This window comes from Pteropus medius, unplaced genomic scaffold (genome assembly GCF_902729225.1).
Source record: "Pteropus medius unplaced genomic scaffold, Ma_sr-lr_union100, whole genome shotgun sequence".
In the NCBI taxonomy this organism is placed as follows: Eukaryota; Metazoa; Chordata; class Mammalia; order Chiroptera; family Pteropodidae; genus Pteropus; species Pteropus medius.
Genome location: NW_024340701.1, coordinates 1455407 through 1469921, shown reverse-complemented (window position 1 = coordinate 1469921; position 14515 = coordinate 1455407). Strand labels below are relative to the sequence as shown.

Below are 14515 nucleotides of genomic sequence, written 5' to 3'. Positions count from 1 at the left end.
CTACCCAAATTAAAAACATAACAAAAAGGGAAACTTCAGGAAGACAAAAAAGTAAAAAGATGGAACACAGGAAAGATAAGAAAATGAGAGGAGCTTTCCAGGTGTCCAACATCTGAATAGGAGTTCTGTAAAAAGAGAGTTGAGGAATTAGAGGAGGAAATTATTTAAGAAATAATATAAGAAAATATACCAGAACTGAAAGATATTAGTTTACAGAATGAAAAGACCTACTAAGTGCTCATCATAATGGGTAAAAATACACCCATACCATTTTGAAATTTCGGAACACTGGAGACAAAGCATGCTGCAGACTTTCAAAGAGAAAATAATAGGTCAAATACAACTAATCGGGAACAGAATGGCTTTGGGCTTATCAGTAGCAACAATGGAAACTAAAGGTAATAATGCCTTAAATTCTGAAGAAAAAATTAATTTCAACCTAGAAATCTGTACCCAAGCAAAGTGTGACAATAGAACAAAGACATTTCAGCCTCAAAAACTTTTCTGAAAGATGTATTCCACCAAAATAAAGAATAAACCAAAAAGAGATAAGAAACAAGAGATCTAACTTAGAAAAGGTTAAAAAAAAAAAAAAAGTCCATAGGATGATAGTGAATGCAGAACCAAGGATGACAGCTACGCATGAAGCATAAAGAGAGCAGTTAGCCCAGAATGGAATCCAGGAAAGACTTATTTAGGAAGATGAAACTGATAATAGATAAATATAAACATCTTGAAAGATGTAGACAACTGGCTAAAAGTTAGAGTTGAACTAATAATAGAACACTAACAAAAACAAAACAGTTATTAACTCTGTTTAAAAAGTTGTACAAGAAAAGAAAAAGTATTATACTTTGCTCTGTGGCTTAATTGAGGAAATAGAATTTATGTAGTCATAATAAAGTAAACATGGACTGTAGACCAAAATTATACTGATAACTGTATTAAAAGGAGGAGGGAGAGATAGGAAAGGAAAGAGGGAGCAGGGGGAGAAGGAAGAGGCCTAGGTAGGGCATGAGAGCTTGAAATACTTGTAGGACATCCACGTGTGTGAACGTATCTAGAAGCCAGCTTGATTAGAGATTAGGAGAAGAGGTCAAACCCAGAGACCTATTCCTGAATCATTGTGGTCTTTTCTAACTTATGTTCCTGTCTCCATTTTTCTATCTCTTCCAATTCCACCCTTCCATCGTCTAATCCCTATGGATTAGAGCATGAGCTTTAGAGTCAGACTGCCAGAATAAATCCTGGGTCTGTCACTTACTAGTCATTTAGGGAACTGGCTTTATCTTTTTGTGCCTGATTTTCTCACTATAAAGTGGGGTAAAAACTGAGCTACCTCACAGGTTTATTGGGAGTACCAAATGAGTTAATAGACATAAAGCGCTAAGAACAGTGCTTAGCTGTTATTTTATCACCATTACTTTATCTCATTTCACAGAGGTGGCATGATGCCAGTGCCAGCATTGTCTTTCTAAAGGATATATCTGATCATATCCCTGTTCTATTAAAAACTTTTGAAGATTCCTCATTATCTTTAGAATAATGTTTGAACTTCAAGGTTTCTCAAAATCTAGTCCTGGAATGTTAGAGTGAGATGGGGCCTTAGAAGTCATCCAGCTCAACTCCTCCGTTTTTACAAATGAATTAATCGTGGCTCTCCAGACTTTTTTTCTCCTTGCACCTCTGCTACTCCATGCCCCATTTTAGATTCAGATGTGAAACTGACACACCTCACCATTCTCTTGAAAACCAAAACAACACTTGCTTGACCCGTTTGATCACCTAGTTACAGAGAGGCTCATGAGACATTTAACTTCATTCTCTGTCTCATCTAGCCTTAGACCTTCCAGGGAAGACAGTGCCATAGCTTCCCCATTTGCTCTAATTAGCAACCACTCCCTCCCTCCCTTCCTGTGGGTGGGCAGGCAAAGGAGCAGCTTTCTAGTGCCTCTTTAAAAAGACCAGTGTTAGTGTCCTGAATTGACATGAAAAGACTAAGTGAGGAAACCAAGGCTCTATAAGAAACTCCAGCTTGCTTATATGAGAGAAGAAGGTCATAGAAAAGACCTAATATTATACCTCAGAGTCAATTGCTGTTTTGGAGGAGATATAATCTTGGATGGCCTAATGAGGTTTCTAGCTAGGGAAATAATAAAGGTTTAGATGGTGCTACTATTTTTCCAAATAAAAAAAGTTGAGGTAAAGCTGTAGCTACATGGGGCTAATGACTAGAAGGCCATTAGGGATTACCCAACCCTGCAAATTAGCTCCTGGTGATAAGATCAGACATCCTGAATCCCATACGAACTCTCCCACTTTTTTTAGGTCATTTAGTTTTAATTACTGTATGGTAAATTTGAGAAAGGTAATTAAATTTCAGTCATGTGAGACTTGATTACTTTGCTACTTTTACATCTGGGCTGAATGGTAGACTCAGGAGCATGAATTTATCCAGAGGGAGTTTCTCATACTCTTGGCTTGCTTGTCTCTGCCAGAGGTGGTGAGCAGCTTTCTGGACAGTGGCTTTGACACCTGCACAAGGTCCTCAAGGCTTGAGGAATGCTTAATGCGACCACCTTGGGGAGGGTGTGGGCAAGACCATGCAGAGAAGGCTCCTGCCTGCCTTTCTCATTGTCTACCATTTTCAATATATATGACAGCTAATGCTCAGCAATCCAAAGTCTATTGAAAACCTCATTGTCGAGACTTCAGTGTCAGTCTCGTGTTCTGCACCTTTGTCCCTCTGGTCCTAAGCAAGACCATCTTTTGCATTTCCTCTTAGTCCAAACTGCAGTCTTCACATGCAGACAGGCCGGGAAACCGGGTTTTCCCATAGATTTTCCGTGCTTTCTGTAGGCAGCATGTGCAGCTCTCAGAGCCAAACAAGAGAATACTGCTTCTCATTATTAAACCTAATTGTCCTCTTCACCTACACTAAACTGACTGCCCTCACCGCTAGGTCCCTTACTTTTCCACTATCCTTTATTCCTGCCATTCACTCTGCTTGAATTGCCTCTCCCTAGAGATCTTTACCTGTAGAAATTCTGCCCATCTGTCAAGGTCCAGTACATAGTCCCACTCCTACATGCAGCCTTCTGGAATTGTCCTAGCCAGAAATTATTTCCCCCGCTCTTTGTTCCAAGTGTGCCTGTCATACTTGACTCATACTCATGTGACATTTACTGCATTCTTTCTTTTTTCCTCAACTAGACTATAAATTCCTTGAATACAGAAATAGTTTTTATATGTATTTGTATTCCTTAACTCCTAATACTTTTTATATGCTAGATCCCTTATAAGTATTTACTGAATGAAAAAACGGATTCCTGATTTAAACACCCCTACTATAATTGGCTGAGTATTACGAGAGCCCTGTCTACTTCTAGAAGAAAAATCGTGGAGTGAATTCTTCACTCTTTGAAACTCACCAAAATGAAAACAAACAAAACCAAAAAAGGAAGCTCCATCTATAATAAAACTAGATAACTGCCATTTACTCATACACAAACTAAAGAATAGCTGCCAGACAGTGAAATTTAGATCATATCTAAAGAGAACACCAAGATTCAACTAGTATAAGGAATAGGGGCATGGATGAACCAAAGCAGAAGTGGCAAATACCCCTTTTGCAAAATCTCAAGGCACAAAGAACTTAAAGAAAAAAACTATTGAGGCACATACATAGAAGGGAGAAAATCAGGTTGGCCTCAGATGTTTCTATGACAACATCGAAGGTCAATAAAACAACATTTAGAAATTTTGGAGGCAAAACAAATGTAACTTAAGAATCCTATGGCTAGTCAACTTGTGATCGAAATATAAAATCATCAAAAATACTTCAGGGCTCAGGAGATGTGTCACCTATGAACCCTCTGGAAAACTCTAAAGGTCTACTTTAGGCAAAGTCACTACTTCATGATATAGCCAAGTAAGAAATGAAACAAAATATTGACAAATGGATAGGTGAAGTATAAAAATGAACTCCCTTGGGGATTGGCTCCATAGTGTAGTGGTTAGCACATCTGTTTTACACGCAAAAGATCCTGGGTTCGCGCCCCAGGTGGAGCCACGGACCATACCCTGGGTGCACCAGGCCCCCGTGGCACGCTGTGAGCATGTGGGAGGGGACACCCCGCCTTCAGAGATCCAGTTCTTCAGGGGAAACGGCAACATCCATAGGTCAGGGGTGGAAGTGAGGGGAGGAAATTAAAGAGCGGGGAAAATGAATTTACTAAAAAAAAAAAAAATGAACTCCCTTAAATGTAAAATTACTCTGTGGTAGTTAGAGTTGCAAAAGAGCATAATTGTTAAAAGAATTATGTCCATGTGTTAAGAATTCAGTTCACACTCTCGAAAACACAAAATTATGAAACTTTGGGAAGATCCCCCAGACTGAAGGGGCTCCCTAGAACTTTCGGTTTGTTCTCTACCTTTATACTCTTTGAATTAAACCTGTCTTCTTAGCTGGAGAAAACTACAGCTTCGCTCTTTAAGGTTGTTACACCTTTACTTTGATTCCACAAACCCTTCTTTTCCTTAGGGAATATAAGGTTTTAGATTTCTTAGGAGGGAGACATTTCTCATCACTAAACCTAATATAGTGAAAGGAGGCACATAGAACTAAAAAGAGAAGATTTTCAACATGCTCATTGGAGCTAGTACATTAGAGGACCCAAGAGCAAGAGTGACCAGAGACAGGAAAAAGGTGAGATAGTTCTTCAGCTGTTAAATCTCATTACATGAATTAACATGGATAAATCTCACAGATATGATGTTGAAAGGGGGAAAAGCAAGTTGCAGAAAGATCGTAGTGAAATGGTAGCATTTATGTTAAAATTTTAAAACATGCAAAATAATACCTAATATTGTCTACTAATATATGTAGTAAAAAATGCTTAAGTACAGTAAACACTAGAGTCAAATAGCAGTTACCTCCTGTGGGAGAAGAGGGGAAACGTGATCAAAGAAAAAGGCACAGCAGGTTATGTTGTTTGTTTCTTGAGCTTTTTGGTGGGTACGCAGGTATTCTTTATATTCTCTAGACTCTTCTGCGTGTGAAATATTTCATTAAAAATAATACATAGTTCTTCATCTAGAGTGACACCTGGACGAGGAGCCCTTGGGCTAAGGTTAGAAGGCTCTGGCATCTGGGGAGATACAGATGTCTCAGCCATAATTTTTGGGCTGAAATAGTGACTTTGCCTAAAGTAGACCTTTAGTCACATGCCTGGAAAAGCTACATGTATCTCCAGGTCCATACACTTTTCTCCCCCAAGGTTCGAGTAAATTTAGAAAGCCTGCCAACTAATCCCTGGAGAAGAACCTACATATCCTTGGAGTTACTGAGAAGTTTCATGGCTCTTTGCTAAACAGTGCCCAGTCAACAGATGAGGCAGCAGTCCATGACACAGTGGAGAGTCACCACTGTGTAGGCTTGGGCACATTGCTTAACCTCTATGAGCCTGAATTTTCTCTGTAAAAAATAGAATAAATGCCATCATCCCTACAGGTTTGCTAAAAGGATTAAGTTACAAAATGAATGTAAAATATTTTATGTAATGACTGAGCTGTATTTAAGACATTAATTTATGTGACTTCCCTTTCCTCGTGGAATAAACCGAAGAAAGTCCTAACTAAAGCCAGAAGAGGAACAAGAATTTGGAGGCTTTATTGCCTCTCAGGTCAGGGCTTCTTTCTCGTGTCTCATGCCACAGCATGGTGTGGCACGGTGCTCCTGGCCAAGCCGCGGACTTACTGTAGACCTCTGTGTTTTCTCCTGGCCTCCTCTCTACCGAAGCATTAAAGTTTCCAGAGTGATTTCCCTAGGCCTGCAACTTCATTTAAAATTTCACCCCACCAAGGAGAAATGAGGACCAAAACCCCATTAATCTTAGCCATCTCTGAGCAGCTTCTTAGAGAACATAGCCAGGCATTAGCACTGCAGAGTCCTTAGTACCAAGCTGAGAGTTAAAACTAGGATGCAAAACCCTAGTTCCGGCACAGGGGTCAGTTCTTTCCTTAAGTTACATAGGAAGTCTCCTCCCCACCCACTTTAAGCACTAAGCAGAAAAGGCAAAGTTATTACTGTGGATTGGCAACCTGGAGCGAGATTGTTTAATCTAGTAGTATCTGTCCTCCCCCTCTAGCATGAGCAAACACACACACTTCCAATAAAATCTTAGAGTTTCTTTCTGGACAGGGGGAAAGCTATATTGAGTTGAAATTTTTCCAAAGTCTCTCAGCTTGCTAATAGAGGTGACTCGTGACTGCAGCAGTGATAATGGGGAACAATTGAAGAAACAAGTGGTAGAAAAGAGCTTCACACTCACTAAGCATTTTGTCAGGTGTTCATCTCAAAGCCTTCCACAGATCCACTGACCGACCAAGAGCCTCAGGAGAGCCCCAGCTTCCCATCAATCAACCCACTTTTTTCCTATTACATCTTCAGACTCTATCATGGTGGTTTATATATCCCAGAGGGCATTACACACAAACTAGATGAGACAAGTAATATGGGAGTTTCTGAAGATGTCAGTTAGATCTGCTAAACATGAGGAGAACACAGGCTATCCATAGCTGTGGAAATCTGACCGCAGTCCTTCCAGCCTCTTCCTTCCATTTATATCCCAGATTCCAAAATAGCCAGTTAGTAGTCTCTAATTATGACTGCTTGAGTTTCTTTGGCTCTTTTTTGTCTACTGACTATGGTTACCCCTTCCAAGCTCCAGAGCATGGATTCTCAGGCTCTTCAAACTACTGAGCAGGAAGCATCCCCCTACTCCCATCTTGGAAAAAAAAATTAAACTTTTCAGTGACAAACTAGTAGCCAGCTGCTGCTCCTGCTGTTCCTGGAGCCTATGTATCTGAGGCTTTCTATACTTCCTTACTATTGTTTTTGGGAAAATTTTCCCCAGGGAGCAGGAACCACTCTTTGCCTAATGCAGAGGGCAAGTTGGAAAGTTCTGGAAGGTCTCTTATTGCCCACCCTCTGTATCCTGAGTTCAAGCCAACAAACAAACTAGTACAGTCTGCCTATCTCTAGCCCACACCACAGAGGTGCTGTGGCCTTGGCCTTTTGCTGCTTTCTGACAGGCTTTAACTTTCTAGAAGAATAGAGATAAAGAAGACTCTGGAATGCCATAAAGTACTAGGTTTTTTATTTTTTTATTTACTAAAGTTTTGGCATTTGAGAGAATCTTTAACAGCTTGTACACTGAAAGTTTCAGTCCTTGGAATGTCCTTTCCACTCCCCATGCCTCCTAGGTTGCTTGAGGATTTTTTCTTAGTTGGTGTTTTGTTTTGTTTTGTTTTGTTAAATGGATGCTCATACCCTTCCTACTTACCTGTTTCTCCCTACCAACCCCTGACTCTTTAGAGTACTGAATATGCCCTTGTTGGGACAGAGCCCTCTTGGCTCAGAAAAGCAAGTTGGCAGTTTTAAGCTTCCTCCAGTCTTCTCTCCACTTAATTTTTTGTATGGCATATGGTTAATTGTGTGGATTCTGGAGTTGGGCAGACCAAGATTTTAATCTGCTGCCTGACAGTTACGTGGTTTTGGGTAAATGGATTAACTTCTCTAAATCTATTACCTTATCTGCAAAATGTGGCTATTTTTACTGCATCATAGGTAAAAATGATATTCCCACAACCATTTAGGAAGCTTTTTTTTCTAATTAAATACATAAAGGCCCCTTATCCCAGACCTACCAAAAAGATTGATGGGGGCCAGGACATTGAGGGTGTTTTTTTGTTGTTTCGGTATGTTTTAAATTTTTTCTTTTTTTAATGAAATACTTAGATTTGTATTTTTTTTTTTTTAATGAAATACTTAGATTTGTAAGTCACTCCTATAATGTTCCTAGAATATTTAGCACAGTACCTGGCATAGAGTAAGTATGAAATAAATGCTAGTAAAGATTGTCAGATGATGTTTCCTCCCACCAACCAGGCTTCAAAAGCTAGGAAGATGTTCCTTAAACACATTTAAATGCCAATAGGCAGTAGTAATACTTTTGAGAGTATGGCTTTAGGGTCTGGAGTAGTCTTTTATGTGGCATGGAACTAATTTAAAAAGCATCCTCCTTTTCCTAAACGAGTATGGTTTCAATTAACCAGAGTCAGTTGTGAGAGCTACGCGACACCCACTATTTCCACAGCTGATCTAGAAAAATTCATGGGATCTGAGCCTCAAATGAAATTTGCTATATGTTCTCAGATGAGAGGGAGGAGGGACGGGTCAGCCCAAAGGACGAGTGCCAGTTTCTACCCCCAAGAGGAGGGATTGGATGGAATTTAGGTCTGGGGTGCCTAAAGAACTGAAGTCAGAGTGTCTGCTCTTTTCAGGCTTTGGGGGAAGATCACTATGAGCATATCTGGCCTTCTCTAAAGCCAGGTCTACCCATGGCCCAGGTGAGCCATTCTGTCTTCTAGTGATAACTTCAGGCATGTAGCCATTAACTGGACTGACTGGCTGTTCCTAGTCTGTGGAAGAGTCAGAACTCCCAGCCTGCTGTGGTGAGGATGATGATGAAAGCTGTGGACACTCCCTAACTTAGCTACTGTGTTACAGAAGCAACATCCAGGGCAGCGTAATCTGCAACAATGCTGTGATCGAGAAGGGTGCAGACATTAAAGACTGCCTAATCGGAAGTGGCCAGAGGATTGAAGCCAAAGGTAAACCAAAACCCAAATTACGCCAGAATGCTTTTTAAATATCACACTAGTACAGATAATGCTCAGTGCTGTTGAGGACTAAGAAACAAGCACATGCATACACTGCAGGAGAGAACATAAACTGACAAAGCCATCCTTGCAAGGGGAATGACATCATTGACAGATTTTTAAACTTTGACTTAATAGTGCCATTTTTAGGAATTTATCTTACAGGTAAGCTCATAGATGTATGCAGCCTTACTATCAAAAAATTTAAAACATACCGAAAAGATGTAATGGCCCTGATTGGCACCAGTTCTTTACGAGGACTCTTGGACATATGAGAAGGGCCAGTGATCCAACAAAGGCTCAGGAACTAGCTCTGGCCTTCTGAAGTCCTTGAGCACCTCATCTGACCTGATATTTAAGAGAGACAGTCTCATAGATTCCTGGCCTAGAAGAAGGTTAGTGGCTTCTTCAGAAGCCATTCATTCAGAGCCATTCTCAACTGTCTAGAGATGATGCTGTCAGCTCTGCTGTTGCCTGGCTTTGTTGTATCTCTGTCAAAAACTTATGAAGTACTTAAGAGACATAAAAATATGTCAGAGTTTCCTTGCTGGGCTGGGCAAATTTGAATGGTCAATAATTTGGCTGGATATTTTTAGGCAAAAAGTAGACCAAGCTTAAGATTAACAAGAATGGCTAATTCCTTTTGAGGTTATTCCTAAACCTAAAATTAGGTGGGGTAGGGGAGTTGCTGAAGGAGTAAGCCCCACCAATTCTGGGATGGTAGAAGCCACATCATTTTTCCTCTCTCCAATAAACAAAGGCCTTCTTCACTCTTTTCCTCCTTCCCCTTTTTAAAGTTGCATACCTTTTGAGCTTTCAAATCAAACAGACCTGGGTTCGTTTCTCAGCTGTGTGACTCACTGGATGTGTACCAGGTTAAATTTTTAATCTCTAGGCTTCAAATTTTCAAAACTAAAAAAAAAAACAAGACAATAATACCTATCTTGAAGGATTGCTATGAGAATTAAATATAATTAAATGTTGAGTGGAGTACACATAACTCCTGGAGCATACCAAGGGACTCAGAGTTCCGCGTATCCCCCATGCTGTAGTGCCTCTCCTTGCCTTTGCACATGCTCCCTCTCTCTCCCTGCAATTCCTGTCTTAAAGACTCTGCCTAAGTGTTTTCTCCTCTGTAGAACCTTCTCTGACTCTTCCCATGACTCCCTAGGGCCAAACTGAGCATTCCTTCCTCCTCTGTACCCCTGAACTTTGTCAACACCTTTAGCGAAGTACGTTCACAAGTTATGGTAATTATCTATGAATCTCCCTTCCCTACTAGACTGAGATCCTCAAGGACAAGAACAAGGACTGACTTATTCCAGCTGTCAGAGAAGGTCCTGGTTCATAGTAGATGCTAGGGGAGAAGGGTGGGGTAGGAGATGAATGAATGAATTTTGGATCCATAAAACATATTTTTAGGGATTTCAGGGCAGAAAGAGTTTCAAAAAAGGCATGTGTGTGATGGTTGCAATTATCACAAGATCACTCCTTGCTTTTTTCAAAACTTAGGCTAATAAAAGAACCACATGCAACATCAATAATTGAATTGGGGAGATGTAGCCTTGGCCTGAAACATCCTTGATCTTATTTCTGCACTTGAGACTAGATGCAACTCTCCACCTCACTGCCTTTCTTCTCACATTTCAAGCACTTTCTTCCTCTACATATGAGAGTTGTCATTTCCTTTTGTTCTTTGTAAAAGAGTTTAGACTCCATGGGCGTATTTGAATAAGTGAACTCCATTTGCCACCACCCTAGAGGTCCCTCCTTTCTTAGATTCTGGAAACTGGAACTTCACAATTTCGGCTTCTTCTCCCCATTTCCAACAAAGTAATAGTGTTCCTTCCTTTTATTTTGTAAGGACCCCTTTTCATTCTGTGTGCAGAATGCATGAAGGCAGCTGACTGCCAGATCCTGAGGGCTCAAGGCATGGCATCTCCCATCAGGGAGCCCAGGGCTAGACTAGCCAAACCCCTACGATGTCATGGGCTTCATTGTCTCCTGAGCTTTTTGGCTCTAACTAACACTATCTGCCCATTTCTTTTTAGCAAGGAGACCCTTTAATGGTCCTCCTGAAGGAGAGGTGGCCAGGGAAGTTATCTGGACTCTAAACCAGAGAACCCCAACACTTTCTCTCTGTCTTGTATGCTGAAAGACCACTGCATCCAGCACAGTAGTCAGTGCCTTCCTGCCACAGGCCTCCTGGCCAGTCAGTTGTTCCCACTGTCACTTTTGTTTGAAGCTGAGCCATATGGAAAAAGGAAATTCCTAGCAATCAGTGCAGCACTAAAGACATGTTACTGTGGATGACCCAGAGAAACTTCAACGCCTCAGGTCCTCACCAGCAAAGAGCTCAGTAGGTGACAAAATCCCCAGTCAGTCTTCCTCACATGGAGAGATTTCAAGGGAAAACATTCATCCTCAGAAGTAATGCTGTCATTTGCATTCCACAGAGTCACCACATCCATAGCAGTCTTTTACCCCAAAAATATGACTCTTATAACCCAATATAGGCCTCTCTGCCCTCATAGCACTACCAAGGGAACAAGCCATTTTCTAACATTTACGGCTTTTCTCGCCACACCCCAGCATGCTCAGCTGACAAAAATCCCATTAGCCAAGTTTGACCTCCTTCTCAAGCCAGTAGAAAAGCCATAGCCCACAAAGTCAAAACCCGGGAGACACTAGTTGGACACTCTGTCTTGATGCAGGACAGGGCAAATTCCCCCGAGTAGGGGAGAACTCAAGCTCTGCACTGAGAGAGGTTCTTGGCGGAGCTTAAGAAAGAATTCAAACACACGCCAAAGTTAGAGTCAAGAGGAAAGTTTATTAGAGAAGGGGTAATACTCCATAGACAGAGTATGGTCTCCTCTCAGAGGCAGAGAGTAAGAGGACCTAAGAGAGACTCAGAGGGACGGAGACAATAAAGAGAGACAAGGACAGTGAGAGACAGAAGAAAGGCACTGAGAGAGACTGAGAAAAAGACACTGAGAAGACCCGAGTGCAGGGAATTCAGTTTATATATCATTCTTCACTTCCTGTGTGTTCCAGTTTAAAGACTTTATTTACACATTTTCCTTTGATATAAACATACAGTGAGGAAAGATAAAAGTATATAGCAAGAAAAGGTAAGAATATGTAGTGTGAAAGGCCTGCTGGCAGTTCCCAGTCTTCAGTCCATAGGGAATGAAATGGTGTAGGGCACCACTTAAAGACTCTGTTTCTCTTGTTTTCCCTTCACAGTGTGGGGAATGGGTGGTTAGCAATCCCAGCAGAAATCTTCCTTTGTTCTGCAGGTTTCCTCATGGTCTGGCTGCAGGGCTAATCAGCATATTGCAGTCTCTGAATGTAGCTTGATCTAACATTTTAATTCTCTGCCTCCTTTCCAGATTAACCTGAGTCTCTTGTCACAGTCAGTGAGAAAATTTGGATCTTTTCCCTATGACTACAGTGATTGGTCCTTTGGCCATGAAAGTAGACCTGATGAGCACATAGGTCAAGTCCTGGCTAGCAGGAACCCTTCCTAGCTTCTCAACAGTGCAGTTTCTCATATATGATTTGTCATTCCCTTCTATCCCATTGTTTTTTCCCCGGTTTACCATTCTTCCTTATACTGTTCCCTTTAAGCTCTTTTCCAACCTGATTCCAGCCCAGAATTTTTCCAGTGTGTTTATTGGAGCCTGCTTTTAACACTAGCCAAGCAGAACTAGTACTGCTTGTTGCTCCTCGCCAGGTTTCCCCCACCTTACTGAATTTTCATGAAAACACATCTACCCCCAAAATGCCAGGTATAGTCTCTTTCCCCTTAAGTCTTCTCTCCTCAGTGAGTCTTCTCCCAACCGCATGCCAACAGCAGACCGGAGGGCAGGCCAGAGAAGGCTCGGGTGTTTATTCAGAGCCTGGCAGAGCTGAAGAAAATGAAGTCTGCCCCAGCGAGGCACCTTATTAGGCCCTCTGGTCTGGAACACTGAGGGCCAAGAAGAATGTTAGTTGGAACCGGGACTGTCTTAAGAACAGTCCAGTGTCCCTGGAGACTAGGAAGAGACTGGATGAAGGAAGAGCAGATGTCAGACTCTAGATGTGAGAGGCTGAGGCTGACTCAGGGCTGCAGAGGGATAGAGAGTGAAAAAGAGCTTTTGGAGGGGCCCTGTGAAGCTAGCCGGAGAAGCATTTCCTTTGTTCTTTTCTGGTCAGTCTTATCTTAAGGGTGGAGCCCGATTGACAGTCACAATCCAGGACCAGCCCCAGCCCTAGGGAATTTGGCTGCCCAAGCACTGTCTGGACCTTCTCCCCATTCCTCTCACTGAAGGAAGCAGATGGCTATGAAGTATAAAAAGGCACACCTCCCAGAGCTAAAAAGTACACAATCAGACCCAGCCCCATTCTGTAACTTCCGTTTAATATTTATCAAAGCACTATGCTGGGCTCTTTACATCTACTGTCTTATTGAATCCCCATAACTTTGTAAGGAAACTAAAGCCCCAAGATGTGAAACAATTTTCTCAAAGTCAAGTTAGAACTCAGATCTTCATGACTCAGAAGCTCTTTCCCTTCCTGCATTGTCACCGTTTCTTCCTTTTTCCTATCCTTTTCTCACATGAGATTGCCTCTGTCCAGTGCGGCGCCATAATAGCAAATTTTGTGAAAAGCCTAGACCTAGGTTTCTCTGTCCACTGGATCCTCGAGCACCATTGCTCTAATGTACCAGATTTGTCAGTTATATTCTCTTTGACAAAGAGATTGGAAGCCTTCTCTTCTGCTATATGTGCTTCCTCTTCTACATCAGTATTCTCACTAACCCCAAAACACACGCACGTTCAACAGTTACTGCCTACTATATTCTAGGCTATGGTAGGGTAGGTGTGAAGGATGAATAAAACTTGCCTCTTGCTGTCCAGCTGCTCACAGTCTATTATAGAGAGACAAGTGAGTAGAGAAGTAAAGTTTCACAAGTATCATGGTAGAACACTGTCAGGGTTAATTAAGGTCATAAAAGAAAAATTGGTCAGCTTTTGGCACAAGGGTCAGGAAAATCATCTTAAAGGAAGGAATTAAGGCTACATCTTGAAATTTGTGGCTATTTACCAAGTATACAAAAAGGAAGGACCTTTCAAGCAAAGAGGAACCATGTAAGCAAGCACCTAAAGGCAAAAAAACAATCCAATGCATTAGAAATTGCAAATAATTTGGAAAATCTAGAATATAGAGTGCGAGGGGGATGTAGCAAGAAACAAAACTGGAAAGGTGGATAGAGCAGAAAACATGTCTGAAATCTCAAGGTCTCTAAAGCTTAGGTGAGAAACTCCCTTTCTAGCTGCACAGCAGGAGGCTCAAGCTGTGGGCCATATGAACACACTAAACATCTCTCACTGTCAGACTTGGTCCCATCATTAAGGATCATCATTTTGCTGCACCAAAGCCTTCTGAGGCTGTATTAGAGCCTCAAGAAAGCCAAAGTTCTGCCTCACCTAGTAGGGTCACACTCAAGCTGCCAAGTGTGGCAAGAAAGGTGTTGGACCTTTAGAAGCCATGAGAAGCTAGCCCAGAAAAATCCATTTTCAGGCAACTGATCAGCCTTTTCGGGCTGAGCCAATAGAAGACTGGAAAACTCTCCTATCTCCTACATCTGCCCCATACTTTTAGGCAAGTAGACAGAATGCTCCTGCTTCCACCTACCCCAGACCACTGGTTCCCTGCCTCCTTTCTATAGCTCTTATTCCTTGGACGCTGACCCTCTTCTTACCTTTCACTGCATCAATGGTCAGCTTCCAGGGCACTCTCCTAAATA

The 14515-nt window shown here is 41.7% G+C and overlaps 1 protein-coding gene across 3 annotated transcripts in view; it reads left to right on the top strand.

Annotated features, from left to right (window-relative positions):
- EIF2B3 (eukaryotic translation initiation factor 2B subunit gamma) overlaps positions 1–14515 on the top strand; it is a 95282-nt gene that overhangs the window by 79461 nt on the left and 1306 nt on the right. For all 3 annotated transcript variants that reach the window (XM_039884346.1, XM_039884343.1, XM_039884349.1), the window contains one exon: positions 8573–8676. In XM_039884346.1, coding sequence (XP_039740280.1) covers positions 8573–8676 — 104 coding nt within the window. The remainder of the gene's footprint in view (positions 1–8572; positions 8677–14515) is intronic.